The 24,440-nt window shown below is 45.1% G+C and overlaps 1 protein-coding gene across 2 annotated transcripts in view; it reads right to left on the reverse strand.

The window, feature by feature from the left end:
• Positions 1–18,534: 18,534 nt before the first annotated feature.
• Kcng3 (potassium voltage-gated channel modifier subfamily G member 3) overlaps positions 18,535–24,440 on the reverse strand; it is a 60,050-nt gene continuing 54,144 nt past the window's right edge. Inside the window, exon 2 of one of the 2 annotated variants that reach the window (XM_004627654.1) lies at positions 18,535–19,225. In XM_004627654.1, the coding sequence (XP_004627711.1) occupies positions 18,580–19,225 (646 nt within the window). In that variant the 3' untranslated portion in view covers positions 18,535–18,579. The remainder of the gene's footprint in view (positions 19,226–24,440) is intronic. The other variant, XM_004627655.1, reaches the window with a different exon arrangement.

Consider the following 24,440-nt stretch of genomic DNA (forward strand, 5'->3'; position numbering starts at 1 on the left):
ACTAGACACACAATACAAGGAAAGCTGGGACCAGGTAGATCTGACCTCTGTGCTGGAGAGGAAGTGGCAACCCAGCACCTTCTGCATCTTTATTTAAACACAGTAAAAAGGGGGGAAACATGTGACAGGGCCAAACAGGAGCGTGACAGGCACACAAGGTCTCGGTGTTTTGCTGAGAACATGGAAAGTGAAGCATTTTCAGATCTGTGCTATAAGTAACAGGGAGGAACCCCAGGACTGGACGAGCGCCTGCTGAACTGGCTTGGCTGTAGTCCCAAGGAGTTTGCGGAGCTCCAGGGCAGCCTCGGTTCAGCTCCTCCCCACCAAATGCCACGGTTTAAATCATAAATGCACCTCCCAAAGCCTCATATGTGTGGAGATGATTGGCTCTAGGGTTGCTGTACTCCACGGTTGAATTCAAATTCATAGCTGTTAGGCAGGACCTGGTTAAAAGAAGTGGGTCACTCGAGATGCAAATTGGAAGGGGGATCTCCCCCTCAGCTCCCCACTTCACTCTGCAGCTTTCTCCTCCTCTGCCACATCTGGCTGCTCGGGGAGTGAAACCTTAAAAAAAAAAAAAAAAAAAAACAGTGAGCCAAAAAAACTTTTTTTTTTCCCCCAAATAAGGTTTTTGTCAGGTGTTGTGGCCCAGTGCAAGCACAGCAACTAAGACAAGGATCAACAAGTCCCCTGAGAAAGGAACAATTAAGGCAGAGCCTGAAGGATCAGTAGGAATTAGGCGGATGGTCATAGAGACGACACTGACTCCCATTTCTGATTATCTGCAGTTCATCTTTTCTTAACGCAACGCTTACAGCACCCAGTTGTTTGCGTGGTAAGATCTTCCTACTCCGAGGCAGGCTGTGTTTCCTGCTATAGAAGAATCTGGTGAATTTTCTAGTGTTTATCTGGGACCAGCTGTGGGCTGGGTGAGGCAGAACAGAGCTCAGCAGCCCAGAACCTCAGCACTGGAAAGAAGCCTAGAAAACACCAGAAAACGCTTAGTCAAGACACAGACTCAGTACCAAAAATGAGGAAAAAAAAAAAGAAAGAAAGAAAGAAAGAAACAGACCCAGAGAGATTAATTAATCATTTTAATCGGGACCCTGTGTGAGAGCAGTCAGCCTCACAGTAATGCTCAGATGCTCAGACAAGTTTGTTTTCCATTTCTATTTTAAACCTCCAGTCCCAATTCATATCTGGCTTGCGGTCTGATTGGTCAGAGCCCGGAGGTGGTAAGCAGAATATTACTGCAGCTCCACACCGTAAGAAGCCATTGTTTGTTCATTAGTTGGGCTGGAAACTAGCTCAACGAGGTAAAATCCAGGGCTGGTCAGAGCGTGGTGAGACTGACAACGTACTGGGCACTCCGGAAGCTGCAAATCATCGTGACAACGGATCTTCAAAGCTATAGGGGTGGCTTCCAGTACACCTAGATGCAGACAATCAAAGCGAGCGCTGTGGAGACTGCACTGTGCAGGGAAGGGCAGGGCTTAGGGCTGATGCTGTCCTGTTTGCCCTACGCGCCACTTCGTGCATGAAGACACCTGCAACCTGCGTTGGCCCTCTAAGTCACCAGAAAGATTCCCTCCGAAGCCCCCCCAGGCTCCTCGCTGCCGAGTTTAATGAATCCTTCTCGGTCTTGAGGGTCACCTAACTAGGAGAGGCATAGTCCCCCAAACTCCTCACACCTCTTCCTCTGCTTGTGCCACCTCCAGGGCCTAATCCTTGGTTACTTCCTCTAATCCTCTAATCTCTATTACTCTAATCCTCTAATCTCTCTTAGGTTTAGACCTGAAACCCCACCCCACCCCACCCCCGTCCCATGTTTGCAGAGTGGCTGGACTATGGGTTACACAGCACTATGCTCCATGGATTCACCAGTGGATGATCTCTCAGCTGACTGTCCTGAGGGGGGCCTGATTGAAGGAGGTGTGTCACACGGCAAGGCTTTGGGCCCCGGCCACTCTTTTTCTCCTGCTTGGTGGAGACCATGTGCTTGTGCACCTTTGCTTCCGCCATCCTATCTCATCCTGGCGGACGATGGGCCTAAACTGTGGGCCAAAAATGAGCTTATCCTCCCTGAATTCACAAAGTCAGGGATTTACTCTGTCCTAGCAGCGGCTGAGACACTCTCTCAGAAGGATACTGCACATTCTTGCGTGAATCAGCTTCTACATCCCCTTAGAAGCCCCGTGTTTCTGAATCCTGACCATTTATTTGGAGGATTCTGAGTTCCATCCCTCTCTTGGTCTGCAGGATACTTGGGTAGCACCCAAACTCCTCAACTCTAAGTCTAAAGTGGAACTCTTCCCCACCAGAATCTTCTTTCTGGACACTCCTCCTGGGTCCAGTCTCATCTCCTCCCCCTACGTGCATGGTGACCACACTGCTTCCCTAAGGGGCCCCTGCAGTCCCTAGTCTCAATGCACCTTTGACACAGCAATTCCTAGGACTTAGGTCTATCCACGTCTGTGTGCCCACAGGGTACCACCCACCTCCTTGGCAGGCACACAGGCCTTTCCTGCCTGGCCCCATCTCACCCCACACCCCTCACACTTTTCTGTTCACTCCCTGAACAGACCACAAGTGCCCCATGCCCTTTCTCCCGCTTTGGCACACACTGAGCCCTACAAGTCCTGAAAAGCCTTAACAATCTGTCTCGCCACATGAACGTAGTCATCCCTCCAGGAGGCCTCCTGTTCTCTGAGACCTCGAGCGGTCACTTGATGGTGGCTTTCAACCTGACCTCAGGGTTCTTTGCCTACAGGAGTCCTCACAGAACATACACCTAGGTGGGAGCCTAGCACAGGAAGAAAGGAAGAAGGAATGAAGCAAGGGCTATCAGGAACTTGTTACCATGATTGGGCAGCCATGGGCTTACTTTTTCCTATTTTCTACATTGTCTAGTATATGCATTCTATGAATTTTATATATTATTTAAAATCAATTCCATTTGGTTTTAAGACAGGGTCTTGCTAGTGCTTGAATTCAAGCTGGCCTTGAACTTACTTTGGAACTCAGACTGGCCTCAAACTCTTGGCAATTCAAAGTGTGTGCTTCTAATACATCAGGAGGCTGAGGCAGAAAGATTGCCACAAATTTGAGGCTACTCCCAGCTACACAGATCAAGGCCAACCTAGACTACATGTTGAGACCCTGTCTCATAAAAGGCTAGCTACATCCAATAAAAGAAGTTGCTACAAGGTGAATTCAAGGCCAGTCTGGACTACGTGGCAAGACCCTGTCTCAAAAAAAAAAAAAAAAAAAAAAAAAAAAAAAAAAAAAAACAAGCTGTTGCCTAAGTCGAGCCAACTTCACATTCCTCTCCCCTCAAGACCCCCACCTCTCGCTCCACAAATTCTCCTGGACTTGGCAAAGCATGAATACTTCAATGTTCTTTGTCATCCAGGACCACCCGCATGCGCAGAGATGCCCTGGCCTTGACAAGGTTGCGCTGCATGAGCAACTGAGCCAAACTGGGTGAGCGCTTCACAGCTCACCGTCCTCACGGCCCGATACAAACGAGGGGCTGTGCCGGCGGGCCCCAGGGAAGGCTCGCAGCGGGAAGGAGGGTGGGACGTGGTCTGTGGTACGTCACCTTGTCAACCTGCGACCTCACGGCAAGATGGGGACAGAGGTGAGCCGTGAAAATTCTTACCTTTACCAAAACATTAAAGATCTCAGGTAACCAAAATTTCAATCATTCAGACTGGCACATACTTCTTTTGTGAAAAATAATTCAACCACAGAATGTTCAGTCTGACATTTTCTATTATTTTTTCTGTAAAAGAAAACAAAAACTTGATTAGTTCCAAATATAAAATATAAGGAAAAAAAGCCCAAGAAAACCTCGAGGCTGAGCCACCATGACTTTGATGAGCAGCAGGTGTTACCCAACGAAAGGCCTCCCTCTTAAATGCAATTATCACGCATTTCTTGTGATGCCCCGCTGTTTTTAAGAGTCTATGCTCAGCTCTTGAAGCAATAACTTTAACAATAAGTCAAAGGAAACCTGGAGGGCAGTGCGGTTTGCAGACTTTCAGACCTGGGCCAGGGAGACACTGAGAGGATGCTAAGCCCCTGCTGGACCACTGCCCAGAATGTCCCCATTTCTCTGCCCTCCACTGTTCCCACATCAACTCCTAAAGGGGTGCTTTTCACGGGTAAACTCATCGCCAGGATCTGCTGAGGTATTCAAGGCGGGCAAGGGCTCTGCCATCAGGAAAAGGTTGCCTGGCCCTGTCAGCCTTCATCCTGGGGATGTGTCCCCCATGTTGTTGGGCCTTGTGAGGAAGATCGGCCTGGGTCAAGGGTGAGGGGATAAGTGCGTGGAGTGGGGATCCGGGGTGTGCAGGAAGAGAGGCATTCTCACGGGGGAAATGACAGGGCCTACTAGGCATTCTTGTCACAGAGAAATGCTGTACATAGCCACTGTCCCATTGCTGGGACCAAACGCCTGACACCCACAACAAAGGAGAGATTTTTTTTTTTTTTTTTTTTGGGCTCCATTTCAGTCTATGTTCAGCCAGCTCCAACAGAGAAACAGGACAGCAGAGGGACCAGGTAGAGGAAAAGGCACTCAACTCAGGCAGTCAGGAAGTAGAAAGGAAAGAAGCCAAGGACAAGATTATACCCTGCCAGTGGGCCAGCTCTTTCAAGCTGGCCCCAGCGCCTAATTGCACAGTGAGCTCTGACTTCTTTGGTGGATTAACCCACCGAGGAGTACAGACACCCCATAACCCAACCTCCTCACAAAGCCCCACCTCTGAATACATGAGTCCCTTGGGGAACATTCTAGATCTAAGCCATCACAGAGAATACAGTAAAAACAAGAGGCAAGAAGGCACAACTTGACATGGTTGTAGTGGTGTGTACCCGTAATCTCAGCTCTCAGGAGGCTGAGGCTGGGGCATCACTGTGAATTCACTGCTCTGGGCCTATGACTACCAATATCATTACCTGGAACCTCAGCTCACACAGATTAATTATGTTTGCACCACAGAGTAGTTAAGAGGAAGCTAAAGAGATACGCACATAAGTCAGGGGAAGATCAAGATCAACCTGTGGCCACCCAACCCACAGGGACACCAGGGTGGCCAGGAGACACCTGCTGCGCTTCATCCAGCAGTCGTTTACCACAAAACGAAGTTTTGGTTGAGAGCAGAACAGAAGTAAATCCACAAAGAGTGATCTACACTAATGAATGAAACCAACTCAACAGACAATAACATGTACGTAGCCCAGCTGGAGGTGGTTCTTCAGGTCAAGATTTATTAACTCTTCAAAGGATCAAGCTGTACAGAGTTTTTCCCAGATGTGCATTCAACATATTTATATCATAACAAAGTTAGTTTCTTATAAAATATTATTTCCTTAAGGAATGCTAAAAAGCTTCAACCGTGAATTAAATATAATTGATGTACATTTGTAGGTATTAAAGATTTGACATAAATACATACGTAACACAGCCAAATAAGAAAAGCTATGAACGAAACGATGATACATTTTACTAATTCTCTATGAAATGTGAAAAAAAAATTACATAGCTTGAGCTGATTTTAAGAATCTTTTTATTAGAAGACAAAAACTCTAGCCATAAACCATCATTTGTATGAGAGCTATCCTCCGAGGAAGTAGTCACTACCTTAAATCCACCTTTGTTATCCAAATTACCTTCCTGATTGGTTGACAGTACCTCTGTCTCCTCCTGACAAGGAAGTGGTCCCTAACAACAGCTGGCAGGGTGATGGATATACAGTGGAAGCCGTAAAGCTGACCACACACACATTAGTAACTACGCCCATGGAGAACAGGGAGAATAACAGTACTGGCTGAAACCAGCACGTGTGTTATCTGTTCTATCCCTTGCTGTCCTCAGCGGTACAGGCCAAACATTATTTTTTCCACAAAAGCTGTACATGTTGAAAATACTTTTTAATCCGAGCGCAGGTTATTAACAAGAAAAGGACACTTCATCTGCTTTCTTCCCTGGAATGGGTCAGGCCTGCCTTCACCAAATGTACACCAAGATGGGTCACTGGGAAGACAATCCGACCACACAAGCGCTCTGTTTTAAGGCAAGTGTCTCCACCACAAACACACACAGAAGTGCATCCACTGAGGAACTTCGTCAAGACAGTGCCCTCCGGCAAACCAAGGTACAACTTCACCCAACAGAAATGCCACAAAGAATAAAGACATTCTCAGTGTACTTAATACATTTTACCATAACTAAATAGAGAACTCTTCTCAAATTTTTATATGTCCCAAAATACCAAGATTCTGAATTCTAGAAAAAATACTACAAATTAAATACTCTAACGTCTTTGCAATAAGGCCTCCACATAAGGCTACCTTTCATATAAGGCTACTTTGACTTAATTTCCGAAAATAACAAAAATGAACCAGAAACTCTTTTGAACTAAACAGAGAGGTCTTAGTCTCCTATGGGGCAGTGAAGTGAACAGATTACTGATCAAAAATGAACTCAGGCTGGGCCAGGGATGTAGTTCAGCAGCGTAAGTGCCTGCGCAGCAAGTGCAAGGTCCTGAGCTCAATTCCTGGTTCCAAACATAAATAAATTAATTAAAAAATAAGAATAAACACATGTCAAAATAAAAATTTAAATTTATCTAAAAATGTTTCCAATGGGGTGGGGAGATAGTTCAGCAGTGTAAGTGCCTGCCTGGCAAAAAGCACAAGGACCAGAGTTCAATCCCTGGTACTGCCACAAAAAAAAAGTTTCTGGTGCTGAACATTGAACCCAGGGACATGGTAATGAGCAACCTCTCTAGCCTCTTTCTTACTTTTTATTTTTGAGACAGAATATCGGTCTCAAAATCACACAAGCTGAGCTGGAACTTGAGATCCTCCGGCCTCATCCTCCCAGAGTGCTGGGATTATAGGCATGTTGCACCATGGCTGGCTCTCCTATCTATTTTTTTTTTTTTTCTCCTCCAGTACTGGGAATTGAACTCAGGACCTTGCGCTTGCCAGGCAGGCGCTTATTCTACTGAGCCATCTCCCCAGCCCTTCTTATCATTTTTTAACATAAAACTGAACAATCGTGATACAAAGATGGTTGAGGCCAGGTGTGGTGGTGCACCGGATAATTCCAGCACTTGGGAGGCCGAGACAGGAAGACTGCTGGGAGTTCCCCAGGTCAGCCTGGGCTACACAGTGAACTCAAGGCCAGCTTGAGATACACAGTGAGACTGTCTCAGAAAACAAGCAAAAATCTCCGTAGGGCCAGCTCACTTAGCTGACCTTTTTTTTAAAAAAAAAAGCCCTAACCTTTAAAAAATAATAATAAATAAACAACAACAAAAAGGTTGAACGAGTAAGACACTTTTTAGTGCAAAATACATACATTTACCTTTACATAAACAATTTAACAGAATATAATGCATAACACAGTATTCATAATGTCTTAGAAATCTGCATTATGTGATCTTTACAAAAGTGATCTGATCTGACTTTACTTCCAAGTTAGAAATGGCCTAACAGTTCGTCTTTGGAGCTTTCCAGTTGATGGCTTTCTAAAAGGAAGAACACCACACATCTAAGTCACAGGCCATTTGGTATATTCATGTGTAGGCCATCCGCTCGGGGCCCTGAAAGTGAAAAATGATCAATACTACATGATGTGGAAAACTATACCCCAGATTTCTGCTGTAGCTCGAACACCCAGAGTCGATGCACTTAGAATTAATGAATGGTCTGATGCAATAATATATAGCGGGAAAAAAAATCTGATTACTGGCCATACTCATGTGAAAATCTTGTCCTTAAAATGAAAATAGATGGCATTCATTACGCCTGAACACGAACATAACCTAATGACAAGGTCAATTTTTTTATGTCTGACAATTGCTGTACTCATTTCCTCTGTCAAACTCTGACAAGAGGGGAAGCAACACCAAGCCCAAACTCTGTATTCACCTAATAATTTAATCAAGCAGTCTAGAAAAATGTTGGTCCAAGGGGAGGTTTGGCAGGAATCGCTTATTAAATTTCCAAATTAGATCAAAATAAGAGAAACAAAACGGGACTGAAAAAAATTAGCCTACCTAGATGAATAAATAATGAAAACAGACATTGACACAGATGCACATGAAGTAGCCAGAGAGGTCCACAACCCAAGCTGCTCTTGCCCAGGGATGCTGGTAACGTCCTGTTTCGAGGTCACCCGCTAGCCCCTGAAGGACAGGACAGGACAAGCTCTCTAGTACTGACTGTTCCAACTCCACAGAGCTGCTCCTTTGCAAAAATGCGCCAAGCTCTGAGGTGGGGGTGGGGAAGGAGCACTAGGTGTAAATGCCAAATGAAGCCTCCCTGTAGGGGAAGGGACCTGGAAAGGAGCTTACTTGGTAATTAGCAAATGATTCCGCTGGCTTCCAACACTCACACTTCACCAACCAGCCGTACCTTCTGCCCACAGAATGAGTCACTCTTATTGCAAGTGTATAGCAAAAGCTAGGAGACACATGGGTAAAATCCATGTTCCACTCTTACAGGCACCAGGCAGGGGACATCTAAGCGCAGCTACTTCCTCACAGCACATGGAATCAGCAGAATGAAGTGAATGTGGAACAGAGTGGCTCAGAGTGTGGTTCCGCTCGGTGTCTCTGAGCACCCCGTGCTGTGACCTCCAACAGCTCCTTCTAAGGCAAACTGTCCTGGCCGTGGCAATTTCCCAAGCCAGGGAACACGGCTGGAAAACCTGTCCCCAAATATGGAATCTGAACATAGCAAGCAGGAAGAGAACCACCTGGGGTGGAGAAGCTGCTGCAGGACAAGCGGAAATGCTCCCTGGGGGATGCCGAGTGATGCGCAATGCTCAGAGGCAGGAAGGGAGCTCTGAGGACCACCGGGCTTGGGTGGACAGCTGCTGCTGAGCATCCTGACAGTAAACACCCTGTGACTGCTGGTGACCTCGGCATACCCCTGGAACAAATGAGCCTACAAACACCAGAGAGAAGTTTTTCTTTTTTTCTTCCTTTTTTTTCTTTAGACAGGATCTCACTGTGTAGCTCAGGCTGGCCTTGAACTTGCTGTGATACTCCTGCCTCAGGCTGCTGAGAGCTGGGTTACAGGTGTGCACCACCATGCCTAGCAGAAGCGGTTTGCTCGGTTTTGGTTGTGGGTGATGCTGGGGATGGAGCTCGGGGTGTCTGCATTACCAAGGGCTGCCCCCCCCCCCACTGAGCTGCAATCCTGGCAAAGACAGATAAATACAAATATAGATACAATTTGTCGTTGTTGTTTTGGAGATAGAGCTGTCCAGGCTTGCTTTGAACTGTTTCTTCCCATCTTAAACTCCTGAGAAGCTGGGATTACAGGCATTCCTCATCATGCCAAAGAAGGGAGGCAGGGAGGGAGAAAGGGAGGGAGTGGGGAATCTTTTCTTTGAGACAGGGTCTGGCTACATAGTCCAGGCTGGTAACCTTCGCAGCAGCCCCCTGAGTGCTACAATTACAGGCATGTGCCGCCAGGCCTGGCAGAAAGATGTACCTTTGCAAGCCTGCTGGCTACATTTTTCTCTAAGCAAATTTTATTAGGATGATCAGCTAGGGTCAGAGATTTATTTTCACATTACCTTTATGTATTCAGTAAAACTAAAAGAATTATAAAACACAGGCAATTTTTTATTTGAGAAGTTCCTATAATTTTCACCGCTCCATAGATTTAAACTTGTAATCATTATTCAAACATTCAATCACTAATTATCGGCGATCTTGCTATTCCTAGGAACATTCGTTATAAACAGTAGTGAATGCACTTATCGCTGAAGCAGAGCATGCCTTTCTTTGAAAGCCACTTTCTCAAACTATATTATCTACATTTATACGTTATAAATGTAGTCTAACCAAATCTTGGTTCATAACCCCATTATTCTTGAGATCCCCACTTGCACTGTCGATTATTAGCATTTGCTCAGCACACTCATAAGACTTATTAAAAATATAGCCATTAGTCAAAGTCCTTTGAGGCACACGTACAAAATTAGAAAACTCTAAGTATTCAGTCAAATACTGCATTAGCAATATCACTCATGGAAAAAAAAATGCCAATCGGGGTCCATCTAGCACAAGTCAGTCAAAATGGAAAATTTGCAGGCGATCTTCCAGCCATCCAGGGATGTGTTATTTATTTACAGGTGATACTGAGTTTTCCCTCCACTTATTTTACTGTCATTATCTCCTAAAGGAATTTCAGCATGATTACACTCATCATGATGAGCCACATTTTGAAAATCTGTGCCTTGTGTGTGTATAAAGGAGTCTCAGGTTCAACCGGAGCCAGCCTTGAGAGGAGAGCAGGAGGGAGGGTCTAGGTGCCCCTGCGTGTGTGCGGGGATCGACCAGCAAGGCCTGCTCACGGCCATGTCTGTGTGCTGCGAGGCCCCCAACAGCAGCGACACTCATTAGGCAGATGTCCCACTACCTGCACACCAAGAGTGAAGAGAAAACCACAGAAAGCCAGCATCTTCTGGGGCAGTGCTGCCGATGAAGCACCAAGTCTTGTTGTTTGCTTTGTTTTGAGACGGGTCTTGCTGTGCAGTGTACGCTGGCCTCGAGCTCACTTTGCAGCCCAGGCTGGCCTTGTGCTCCTCGGGATCCTCCTGCCTCAGTCTCCCCAGCCTTAGGACTACAGGTGTACGTGCGCCACCTGGTCCAGTCGCGTCTTGTTTCTGAGACGCCTCCTTCCCCACCATGGCAACCCAGTGACACACGCCCCTCGTGTACGCGCTAAGGCAATGCAGGCTTCCCGAAGCAGGCAGAAGGAAGTGCTGAAATAACTCACTGGTGCCTGGCGGGGAGACAGATGCCCGTGGTCCAGTCCCTGGAACCCTCCCCGTACTCTAGAGGACGAGCTCCAGAGCCCAAGGTCAAGTGATGAGGATTAAAATAAGCTAGGCAACAGAAACAAATTCTCTTCTGTCTCTTCTGTCTGTCGTCTGTATCTTCAGGCAAGAGAACACAAACTCAAATTAACTTGGGTTAATGAAGAAAACCAGTTTAATAGGCTTAGAAACCATGAAATGTATATCAATTAAAGTGCTTTTTAAAACCGTCAACACGAGCTTCTACGGCTTCAACTTGATTAGTGTCTGGCAGAGATTTAGAAACTCGCCTCAACACGATGTATTTCCTGACACTGACCGTACAACTCAACAGTATCTTTCCATCTGTTCATTAAAACACATGGCTAGAATCTAACGCCCTGCACAAAAAACACTCCACGAACCGGGGATGGAGGGAAGCTTCCTCACCCAAAGGGCGCAGATGGAGAAACCCCCAGTTCACGTCACACTTAATGGTGAAAGGGTTTCCCCTTAATAATCATGAACAAAAACAGGATGTCGGCTCTTAACGCTTCTATCCGGTATTGTGCTGGAGTCCAAATTGCCAACTAGGAGGCAAGGGAAAGAAATAAAAGATATCCAGATTGGAAAGAAAAAGATGAAACTATCGCACTGCAGATGACATGAATGCGTCTATCATTATACACAAATCAGTCATATTTCTAAACCCTAGCAATGAAGAACTTGAAAACGAAATTAAGACAAGAATTCCATCTACAATGTCAAAAAGAATAAAACGCCTACGAATAAACTAAACCAAAGAAAAGCCAAACACTCGCGCACTGAAAGCCACAAAACATTGTAGAAAGAAATTAAAGATCTTAAGTAAATGCAGAGACAATCCAGGTGATGGATTGGAAGACTAAAGGACTGCTAGCATGACAAGCTCCTAATTCATTTACAAATTCAACTGTCACATTCCAACCGACTTTCAAGGCAATCCAGAATTTCACGTGGAATACAAGAGAACAAGAACAGCCACAATAGGCTTTAATAAAGGTACTCATGCTTGCTGATTTCCAAACCTAACTACATAGCGAGTCTTCTGTGTGACTCTGGCATAGAGATCAGACACAGATCACTGAAAAGAATTAAAAGTCCAAAAATAAGTCCAAGTATCTATAGCCAACTCACAAAAGATAGCTTTCCTTACATTTTTGTAAGCTAAATCTTACAGGACTACGAGACATATTCTAACTTTCAAACTTTTAACCAAGCCTTCCAAGTATCCAGTACAGTAATGTCTTCAATAATAAAAAGTACTGAATTTCTTAAAGTACAGATAAAAGCTTTAGCAGTTTATCTCAAAGCAACAAATCCAAACTTTCCACATCCGTCCTAGGAAGAAAGATAAATGGCTTTCATGTGGACCCGAAGGCTAAGTCTTACATTAATTTCATGATTTTATACTTCCCTTCCAAGAATTTCCTATGAAAATGTGATCACAAGTGGACCATGGAGTACTTGGCAGCACGCAGGAGGCTGAGGAGGGAGGGTCACAAATTTTAAGCCCAGCCTTGGCAATTCAGTGACTTTGTGAGACCCTGCCTCAAAATAATAAAAAGGAGGCTGAGGATGGAGCTCAGGACCAAGGCCATGGGCCCAATCCCTACTGTCACCTCCACATCCAAAAATGCAGTTATGGTTTAATAAGGAAAATAAATATTTGTACCACACTGAATACAAAATATTTTATTTTTATCAAGGGTTCAGGATTTGTAACTACATATATATCACTACAGAAGTAAAATTTTGGGCCGGGGAGATGGCTCAGTAGAATAAGCGCTTCACTGGCAAGCACAAGGGTCTGGGTTCAATCCCTGGTTCCGCAAAAAAAAAGAAGTAAAATCTTCCTTTCATCTGTACTATAGAGAAGGGAACCGTGGGATTTTATCAGTTACAGTATCAAGCTGTATAAGATACCAACAAAAAACAGTATGCTTACTCAATAGATCACTGCATATTAAAACAAAAATCACCTGTCATTATTTATGCATCCTTTCTTAGACATTTTGACACATCCTACAAATAGCCTTCACTCTATCTGGGCAAAAATAATAAAATTAATATGAAAATTACTGAAATTGGTGGAACCTACCTAATTCAAAAATTATCAGTTTTAGTTTTAATATCCTGCTGCCTAGATAAGTACACAAGAGTGCTATGTTAGCTACAATTCCATTAAATCACTTCCCCCTGGCAAGTGAAAGCCGACCATTATTCTCTCTGGCCTTTACCCACTGAACATCACTGATGCTTTGACTAAAGTTGGCTCAGTGTCGTATGAACCACAGGATTTGCACCAAAGCTACTTAAAACTAAATTTGTTAAAATTACAGCATAAACGTAGATGATGATCAAGTTCAGTTCCCCAAACGGGCAAGTAAAGTTTGCACTAAGGGTCTGTGTGTTTACTGGTGATGTTGGGGACAGGTAGCGTAAGTTAGTCACAGAAGGGGACAACAGAGTCACTCCCGTGGGTGATGCTTCTCACTTCGCTCTCAGAAGCAGAGCTGGTGCCCACTCCGGAGTGCAGATGGGCTCTGGAACTCAGGAAACAAAACACCAGATGAACAAAGCCCTGACCAAACTGGAACATCCCCAGAACATTCCACTAAGGCTTCAACCCTTGTTACAGTCTACTCAGCGACAGGATTCTCAGCCTGACTCTTCTAAATAATGTAGTGGCAACTATGAGATGCCTATCCTTATTTACATAGGCATGATGGGTATGCCACTAATATTTTATAATTCTGTTCAGGAGCTGGTGATGTAGCTCTATGGCACTGGTCTAGCACCAAGACACCCTCAGGATCTGATCCCCAGCACTGGGAGTAAGGGAGGGACACTGAAGAAAAAAATTCTATCAAAAATCTGTACTCCTTATGTACTGCTGCACCGGTTCCAAGTTTTCCTTCCTGACATTTATGGTTTCCAAACACAGTATTGTGACCTGGGCATGGTGGTGTATGCCTGTAATCCAAGCACTCGGGAGGCTAAGGAAAGAAGATTGTTTCCAGTCTGAGGCCAGCCTGGGCTACAAAGTAAGGTCTAGGCTAGCTTGAACTGCGTAAGGAGGTCCTGTCTCAAAAAATTAAAAATAAAAGCTATTTGTGCTGGGTGTGGTGGTGCATGCCTGTAATCCCAGCACTTGGGAGGCTGAGGCAGGAGGATTGTTGGGAATTTGAGACCATCCTGGGCTCCAAAGTGAGACTAAGGCCAGATGAACAGCACAGGAAGACCCTGTCTCAAAAAGACAAAAACCAAAACAAAGCAAAAACACATTTGTTTTTAATTAAAACTAAATGGGAATGGGGGTAAATGGGATGGTCATCAGTCCCAAACAAAAAAGTAACTACATCCAAAGAGTACCAAACCCAAAGACTGGAAATCAGGCTTCTGGGGCTTAACTGGACGCTAGCATCACCATGCCTAAATCACAACCCAAGGGATCAAATTTGCGTAGCTGGTAAGACCTACATGCAAAAATAGGGCGAGGTGGACCAGAAGGTCGCAGAGAGCCCGGAGGGGCACTAACCTCCTACGCCTATGAACATACTTAGACCAAGTTTGACTGTTTTCTCAGATTGTTTACTGCAAACTATAAAGGATGTACACTTAGACAGGGTCAGAGAACTTCAGAAATATTTTGCGAAGCTATCCATTAGGTTTGAGGTAACAAAGTTTCATAGTAAAACAGAACTAAGAGTTTGAGGTTTTTATTTTTATCTCTATTAAAAAAAAAAAAGAGTTCAGGTATGGTGGCACATGCCTGTAATTCCAGCACTCAGGAGCCTAAGCAAGAGTATTATTACATGTCTGAGTCCAGCCTGGACTATACACTGAGTTCAAGGCCAGCATAAGACTCTCTCTCTCTCTCTCTCTCTCTCTCTCTCTCTCTCTCTTTCTCTCAAAATAGAGGAAAACCAGGTTCTTTCAAAGAAATATCAAGCCAACAACAAAGCCCTTCCAACACCAACATTTAGCCTACTCCTATCTCCTCCTCTTCCTCTACCAGATCATGGAAGACCTAGGGAAGCTATATGCAAAAAGAAAATGTTTAAAGGAGGAATTATTATTATTATTATTATTATTTTAGTTGGAAATATCATATTGACAGTCACTATGAAAGCATATATTTTAACACTTCTAAGAAAGAATTTATAAGACTGGGTGTGGTGATGCACTCCTATAATCCCAGCACTTGGGAGGCTGAAAACAGGAGGATCACTGTGAATCCGATCTGTGTAGTGAGACCCTGTACTAAAGACATTAAAAAAGAAAAAGGAAGAATTTATAGATAGCCACAGAATTAGTACAAGCCCAGCACTCTGAAGGCTGAGGCAGAAAGATTATACATTTGAGGAGCCCAGCTTGGGCATCTCAGCAGCTTAGAAAGACTCTATCTCCCTTCTCCTACCCCACCCCACAAAGGCCAAGGATGCAGCTCAGAGCAAAGCATGAAAGCCTGGGCTCAACCCCTAGTCCTTCAAAAATGAAGGAAGGAAGAATGGATTGATAAATTTGCCACAGCAGTTTCAGCCTGCCATGGCCACACGTAGTAAGAGAAGGTGGTTTTGAGCTGTCACACTATGCTCAGTTCATACTTACTCCCTGATTCTGCTTTCTAATTTCCAAAATCCCCATTTTGGAGAACATAAAATGAAGTTGTGCATCAGATAAATCGCATATGTTCGGGCACGGTGAGATCAAGATGAAGATCCGGGCCTCTTCTCCCCTCTTTGGGTCAGCTCATTTAGGGCAGAATCTGGTTTAGAGCAGACAGCACGCTTCTGCCACGAAAACCAAACAGGAAACCCCAAGCGGACAACTAAAGAAAAGGAGCTGCCGAATATTTCTCAAAGCAGTAATATTCCGGGAAATGTCACATTTCACAACAAAGTAACATTTCACATGAAAATGTCTTTTTCCTAGACAGCAGCATTATCCATGAAAACAGAATTCTGACATACATTTTTCCATTTATGAATGAAATGCTCTGTCCTATCTCAGGCTTCTCCTCTATAACGAGGGGGGGGGGGCGCGCTGAACTGCCACCAACACTTACCTAGCATGATTCTTCTAAATGAAAATCAGCCTGCAGAAAGGCTGACGTCGCTGGCACTCTGGACCGTCCCGGATGCGGACATGGACCGGGCGCCCCTTCCCTCTCCGCACAGCCGTCCCCAGCAGCCACTGGGAGGTGTGAAGCGCTGTAGGAGGCAACGCCTTAGCTCCCCAGGGGACAACTCACCCAGGGGGGCAATGTGCACGAGGGTTCCCAGTCCCAAGACAACTGAGACAGAATCATATTTCCTTAGTAATATGGAGGTGCTATCATTCCCATTTTTACTTCCATAATTCAAAGCCTTAACTGAAATCGGTAAAAATAAACTCATGCCACGGGTTTCAGTTATATTAAAATATAATAAATACATGATAAATAACAGAATTTGAGTATTTAAAAAAAGAACACCAGCAGATTAAAGCACCTGCTTAGGCAGATGTAGGGGTTAGGGGTTCAATCCCCGGCGAGCCGGGCCAGCCCAGCCCCCCGGGGTGTGCTGAGATGGCACTGGGCATGCTGGCCCTTGCCCTATAGTCCCAGCACCTGGGAGGCTGAAAATAGGAGGATCACTGTGAGTCCAATCTGTGTAGTGAGACCTTGTAGATCCTGTATCAAATACATTAAAAAAAAAAATAGCAGGGAGAAGTATTGGGGAAAGACTTGTGGAGTTTTTTATGGTTTGTTTTTTTTTGTTGTTGTTGCTGTTTTCCAGTACCAGGAATCCACCTCTGGACCTTGTGCTTGCCAGGCAGGCACTTATACCACAGAGCTACCTCCCCGGCCTGGAGTTGAGATTTTTCATAGCCAGAATATCATATATAGACTCAGGAAAGAAAATGAGGGAAGGCCAGGCGTGGTGGCACATGCCTGTAATCCCAGCACTAGGGAGGCTGTGGCAGAAAGATCTTTGAGAGTTCAAGACCAGCTCGGGCTACAAAGTGAGCGCAAGGCCAGCCTGAGCTGCAGAGTGAGACCCTGATTGAAAAAGATGGACAGACGGATGGATGGACGGATGGAAGGAAGGAAAGAAAAACAGAGAAAAGGAAATGGTTTCTACAGCTTTACCTTAGCAATGACAATGACAAAGAAATATGGCTGCTCAATTTGTCAAAACCCGGAGGACCATGAAGAGGGAACTGCTGGGCGTGTTTCCAAAGACCCCGCCTTGGCCCCTTTTCCACAACTGTAGGCACTCCTGCATGCTCCTCTCCCTGTACACGATCTAGCCGATAGCTAAGGCTCCCGTACTCTGGGTGACCCTTTCTCTGATAAATATAGCCAGGTCTTCTGTCTGGTCCACCATCTCCCAACCCATCCCCGGTAAACACAAGGCGCACACTAAATCATTCCTAAATCCGTGACTTTAGCTTTTTATGTGTATATATGACCTCTGTAGCAGTTGGTCAAGAAAAGCAAAATTCTAATTGGCATTGCTACAATTTAGCACTCAGCAACCTCACTTGTACATTATCTAGTACTAATAGTCTAGCCAAGATTAATACAGCACAAGACTCAATATTCTCATAAGAAAAGGTTTAGTACAGCTGTGATGCACAATACTGAAGACTAGATCAAATAATTATATATTCATTGCTTTTGGCTGGCTTAAAATTGATGTAGCTACCCGGCAACTAAGAGAATAACATTTCCTTTCTAATGCTAATTCGGTGATAAAACCTAAGTATGACTTTGGTATCCAAAGGCTACAGAAATATCCTTTCATCTGGTAAGTCTTACTAAATCATGGAATTTGGGGAAAGTTCAAAGCAGAAGAAGAAAAATGGGTTGTAATCCTGACACGATCAACCTAGTTCCATTTCATGTTGGAAATAGTCTTGTTTGGACAGCTCAATGTTAGGGCGATGACCACCTAGTAATAGCAAAGATTTACAGCACTATCTAACAATGCTAACCCGCACAAGCTCTCAGCACTCTTACTTCTTGAAGTCGTTTTAGTAAGGATAAAAGAAATCCAAAATGGAAACAAGAACATACACTCAAGCCTCCATGAAGCAGTACGACAAGGTGAATACCGGGCAGGAAAACAGAGCAGGGGACAGGTAAGTACGAAAAATTTTTCAAGTGACATTCTCACTCGTATCTAGCTCCATTATGCAGCTTCAATTTTGGCCAAATTTTTAAAGTATTTGTTCAACAGTTCTTGCATGTGACATATGTTTCCAGAATACTTCTGACATTGATACAAGAAATTATAAAACATTTAGAAATGAAAATGTTAAGTCTCAAAAATAACACCGAAGTTCCAAGCTTCTTCTGAATTCATTAAGATGGAAAACATTTGAAAATAGAATCATTCTGTTTTAAAGTGTTCAAATAATGTACTTTTAAAAAAAAAAGAAAGAAATACGTAATTGTTCAAGGCAAGGAAGAGGTTACGCCTCGTAAAATTAGGTCCTCAAGTTTGCTGTAGCAGCCATCCTGCTCCCTCTGCAGTCCCAACCCCGATCTGCTCCAGGATAAATAGACGGTCTTATCCCTTCAGCTGGGAAGGATCATTTTTACCCTACCAAGACGATCACAATGCCTCTGCGGTGCTCACCCAACAAGAAACACGTGAATACGAGGTGACAGCAACTCTTTCTCTCAAATGCTGTGTAGGCAAGAATTGATTTGCAATGCGTTAATTCAGGAACTCAGCAGAGAGGCTCCTGCTATATCTGGCTGATCTAAACTTGAGCTCATGGTAACACTGCACGAAGCTATGGTAGATGAAAGTGATCGGCAATGCCAACAGAACAATTCCACTAACAACACAAACTCCTCCAAGAATCCTTCCAGGCATTGTGATAGGATACATATCTCCGTAGCCAACTGTAGTCATAGAGATAATCACCCACCAGCAGGCTGCGGGGATGCTGGCGAAGTCCTTGTTGGATGCTTCCAGGTCCAGCCCATGCTCAAGAAGCTGAGAAAGTGCACTGAAGATTGCCATGGCAACACAAACGAAGACGAGTAACATAACCATCTCCCGGTAACATCGCTTGAGAGTCAAACCAAGTGTCTGAAGACCAATGAAGTGACGGGCAAGCTTAATCACCCAAAAAATCCTCATCATCCTAAGCACCCTCAAGGTGACCCCGGCCCTCTGCAGTTGGGAGTTCTCGCCCGTCAGTACTGTCATCAGCACGGAGATGTAATACGGCGTGATTGCCAGCAAGTCAATGATGTTCAGGGGTCTCTTGACAAACTCACACTTGTTTTTGGAGACGATGAACCTCACAACGCACTCCGCGGTGAACCAACCTATGCAGATAGCTTCAATTATCCTGTCAAGAGAACAAAAGAAGAACAGATCATTTTATTTTTAAGCATTTTAATAGCTCCTGGATTTCTTCAGATAGTACTACACTGACATACTAGTTCAGTTACTTTTCCAGAAAACATAAAGGACAGACAGCAGTACCAACATCGTTACAGCCACCAGGACACAACAGAACAAGTGTTACAGCTCAGGTGAGAACTGAACTCAGGAAAAACTTACTTATGCTATACTATGAGCAACACCATTAGAATGATTATTATTATTTTTTACTTGTCTCTTAATACTTAGGAAAAAAGTCTCTCCCTTATTTGGTGGCTTGAATGTAACTTCAACTGGGCTAGCCACAAAGTAAAATCCCACTTACTCCTGGAACACAGTGGTTCTCAACTGCAGACGCAGTGAGGAAGGGGTCAGAAGGACTTTGTTCCTCCAACAGACGGACATACCCAAACTTTTGATGGTTTATTCCTGGTAAGTGAGAGCAGATGCAAGTTTCTAAAACATGACTCTTTCCTTCCCTTCTGAGGTTGGCGTGGGAGACCCTGGAGCTGACGGAGCTTCCTGTCCGGAGCAAGGCAGTGCTGCAGGTCCCCAACTTTTCCACCCCAGTGTGCACACTAGAGATAATGAATACTGACCCAGCCTATGAGAGCTAAGGAGCAGGATTCCTGCAGCAGAAGCCGCCAGCATGGGCCCTGGCCAGGCACCCCGTGCGGCTGAGGAGTCGGATCTCGGCACACTGCTTAGGAAGCCCTGGCCTGCAGGGAAGGCAATTCAAAGCGAGTGGTAATTAAATCTTTCAAATTCTCAGTTATCGTTAGTGTACCATTGTTCATTCTTTCCACACAATTTGTTAGTGCCTAGATCCAAACATCGGAAGTCTAATGGAGAGACATGATCGGCCCAGTAAGAATTACTCTGAGTGCATTCATTCCACACAATTCAAACTGCACTGGACATTATTCTGGAATGTGAAGAAATGCCATTCACCAAGGTTCCTTGCTATAGGGCTCTGTAGGCCCATAAAGAGGAACCTCATTTATTAGCTTTTATTTTTTGAATAGGAATGCAATCACATAATTCATATCTATAAATGTAAAAAAAAAAAAAAAAGCTTTAAAGGTTAAAAAAAAAAGGACCCAGGAGATAGCTCGGCATTCTAGGCACCTGCCTGCCAAGCGCAAGGATCAGGGTTCAATCCCTGGTACCACATGCAGTGCTGAGCCGGCCACCAACACTAGGCATGGTGGTGCACACCTGTAATCCCAGCACTGGAGAGGTTGAGTCAGGAGGATCACTACGAGCTGGAGCTGCACGTATTTATTTGGCAAACCCTGTACCAAATAAATAAATAAATGCTTAAGTCCTTTTTTAAAAATTTTATTTATTTATTTATTTATTTATTTATTTATTTATTTGTGTGTCTGTGTGTGTGTGGCCAGCTCAGTCCACCGGGGGGCGGGGCTGGCTGGTATGTGGTGCTGGGGGATTGAACCACGGTCCCTGTGCTTTGCTAAGCTTGTTCTAAGTAGGTGCTTTAGACCACTGAGCCATCTCACCAGCCCCTTAAGTCCTTTCTTAAAAGATTTAAAAAAGAAACATTCTGTGAGATGGAGGCAGGAGGAATGCCAATGCAAACCCTGTCTGGGTAACTTGACAAAATATAAAATAAAAAGTTTCGGCCAAGTAGCACAGTGCCAAGACCCTGAGTTTAATCCCTGGTACTAGAAAAGAACGAAAAGGAAATAGGAAGGAAGGAAGGAAGGAAGGAAGGAAGGAAGGTCGGTCCATCGATCAGTTAGTCTCAGTCTCCTCTCACGCCCACCTAAGAATCTCCATGGTTACTGGGGCCGGGGAGATGGCTCAGTGGAATAAGCACTTCCCTGGCAAGTGCAAGGGCCTGAGTTCAATCCCTGGTTCCACCAAAAAAAAAAAAAAAAAAGAATCCCCACGGTTAGTTTATGCACACGTGTGTGTGGATTCACCCTTCTATGCAAACAGTCGTGCTTTCTGTCAGGCTGGTGCACTCTGGAGATCATTCCCGACTAGTGCAAACAGAGCTCCCCCTCTTAGGCACGCACAGTAGCAAGCACTCTCCCAGATGTCCACACTACGATTCATTTAGCCAGTCCACCTGGGGGACAGGGAGGCAGCTTTCAATCTCCGATGTCAAAAGCAACAGTACAACGAATATTCGTGTTTCTGCATTATTTCATAATGGCACAAATATATCTGCAGCATAAACCTCAGATTTGGAATTCTGTTCTAGATTAAAGGCAAAGATCTTGATAAATCTTGCCAAACTACCCCCACAGAGGTTATACTAAATTACCCTCCCACCAGCAACATATGGCAATGTCTATTTCCCACAGCCTTCCAGTGTCGAGTATTACCGAATCTGGAGATTGCCGCCACTCGGACAGATAGAACGTGCTATTTTACCGGGTGTGGTAGAACATGCCTGTAATCCCAGTTACTCAGAAGCATGAGGCAAGAGGGTCATAAATTCAAGGCCTGCCTGGGCAACTTCGGCAAGACCCTGTCTCAAAATAAAACAAAACGATAAAATAAAATGGGCCAGGGCTGGAACTGGAGCTCAATAGAGTAGTAGAGCACCCCTGGGTGTTCAGTCATCAGTTCCCTAAGAAGAAGAGGGAGAGGGAGGCAGGAAGGGAGGGAGGGAGGGCAAGAGGGAGGGAGGGAAGGAGAGAGGAAAGGAGAGAGCCAGGCAGGCAGGGAGGGACAGGCATTTGCTGGGAAGAATGGGGAGCATTTTCCCATGTGTGTAAGAAACCCTCTCCGCCGATCTGCCTCCTTTGCTTGCACAGACCTGAGCCTACTGAGGTTGCTGCACTGACCTTGGGACTGTGCTGTGTCTGACCACTTTTGTCTTCCTTGGGTCCACTGTCTTGGTAAACAGATCCAAAGACTTTGTCTAGAAATCTGCTTGATGCAGCATTCAATAAACTGTGGCCTGTGGTCTCAATCTCTACTTCCTAATGTGATGTACAATCTAAGACATTTTTTAATGATTTGTTGTTTTTCTTTCTTTTTTTTTTTTTTTTTTTTGGAGGTGGAGGATAGGTACTGGGAATCAAACTCAGGACCTTGCGCTTGCCAGGCAGGCACTGTGCTCCTGAGCTATATATTCCTCAGCCCTTTTTGATGTTTTTTAATAGTTGGGAGACAGGGGCTGGGGAGTTGGCTCAGTACAATAAGCGCTTCCCTGGCAAGCGCAAGGGTCTGAGTTCAATTCCCAGTTCCGCAAAAAAAAAAAAAAGTTGAGAGAGAAAAAAAAAAGAAATATATCTTTTTTTTTTTTTTTTTTGCTGAACCAGGGATTGAACTCAGGCCCTTGCACTTGCCAGGGAAGCGCTTATCCTCTGAGTCCTCTCTCCGGCCCCAGAAATATATCTTTGTGACGTGTGAAAATGTATGAATTTCACATTTCAGTGGCCACAAATCTTTTTATCAGAACCCAGCATCTTCACACATTTACACTTTGTTCATAGCTGGGTTTTTGTTGTTGTTGTTGTTGTTATTGTGGCTTTCTTTGGATTTTGATTTTTTTGAAATAAGGTCTCAGTATATACTTCAGGCTGGCCTTAACCTTACTATATAGCCCAGGCTGGACTCATGGCTATCCTCCTGGTCTTTGTCTCAATTTAAGAAGTTGATTTTTGTAATCCCATGGAAAAGTTACTGGAATCATGCCTAGCTAATTCCAATCCACCACACCCAGCAGAACCCACAGGGTGAAGCCACTAAGGCATCCTGGTAGCTGTGGGGAGCCACGGGGCCCTAGGTCCAGCCTTGAGGATGGCTATCCAGAACAAAGGCTTCGATCCAAGGCCAGACCCGGGTTTTATTCATTCATGAACGAGGAGTGGCTTGAGGATGTGTGACTGCAAGGATGGGGAGAAGCAGGTGGGGTCCATGAGCTGGGCGAGGTGGGAGGCCAGGGTGAAGGCTCTGCAGAAAGGGTGATCTCATAACAGCTGAGATGCCCCTGGTGGGTCGGGCATCGGGCTCCAGCTCTGATGTGTGCTCTTGCTTTCCTTTTTGGTACTGGGGATTCAGCTCAACCCTGCGCTGACCAGGCAGGCATGTATGCCACTGGGCTAGCTCCCCGACCCTGATGTGCAATCTTTCAAGCCCCACAAAGTCAGAGCCTCTGTCTTGAGGTCTGATCCCCGCGACATCAGGGAGTATTCGCTCTCTGGCCCTTCTCATCTGGGTTCACACAAGGGAGTGACAGGGAGAGGGGCTGGGGAAACAGGGCCTGCTCACTCTTCACGGAGTCACCTCGGTGGGCTTCCACAGCAGCCCCCGTGTCAGCCTCCTGAGTGCAGGGGTAGGCGTGTGCCACCATGTGCCCCTACACCTAGCTTATCGTTGTTTTCATGTTATACCTTAAAGCCGAACGGTAATGAGATTGTGTCTCTGTAAGCCTCAAGTACTTATCACCTGGCCCTTTACCAAAAAAGTCTGCTAACCCCTAGTGCAAAGAGGGGGTTCTCACCCAGCTCAGTGATGCACACTTGTAATCCCAGCACTGAGGAGGAAGAGGCAGGAGGATCATCATGAATTTAAGGCTAGCCTGGGGTACACAGTGACACCTGTCTCAAAAACAAGAGGTGGTTCTCAATGTGAGAGTCGCAGAGCATCTTCAGAATCCACAGGTATTCTATGAACATGCTCTTCACATGTGCTGTCATTTCAAGAATGGATTACTAGCCAGGTTTGGTGGTGCCTGTCAGTAATCCCAGCTACTTGGGAGGGTGAGGCAGGTTTCTAAATTTGAGGCCACCTAGGCAATTTAGGGAAACTGTCTCAAAATAAAAAATAAAGTGTGTGATGGGGGTTGGAAACAGAGTTCAGAGTGCTTGCCTAGCAGGTGTGCCGCCTGCTAGAGGGGAGAAGATGAAAGCTGTACACATCCTATAACAACTGCTGCGTGACTTGGGGTGACAAAACAGAAACCTTAAGTACAACTATGGTCCCCCGTTCCCCTGTGTCTTCATCCCTCCCCACAGAGCTGTTGAGGAAACCCTGCTAGAAGAGTCAGGAAGGGGCTGGAGAGATGGCTCAGTGGTCTAAAGCACCTAGTTGAAACAAGCTAAGCAAAGCACAGGAACCGCGGTTCAATCCTCCAGCACCACATGCCAGCCAGCCCTGCCCCCTGGTGGGCTGAGCTGGCCACACACACACACAATAAA

This window comes from Octodon degus, unplaced genomic scaffold (genome assembly GCF_000260255.1).
Source record: "Octodon degus isolate 3935 unplaced genomic scaffold, OctDeg1.0 scaffold00020, whole genome shotgun sequence".
Lineage (NCBI taxonomy): Eukaryota > Metazoa > Chordata > Mammalia > Rodentia > Octodontidae > Octodon > Octodon degus.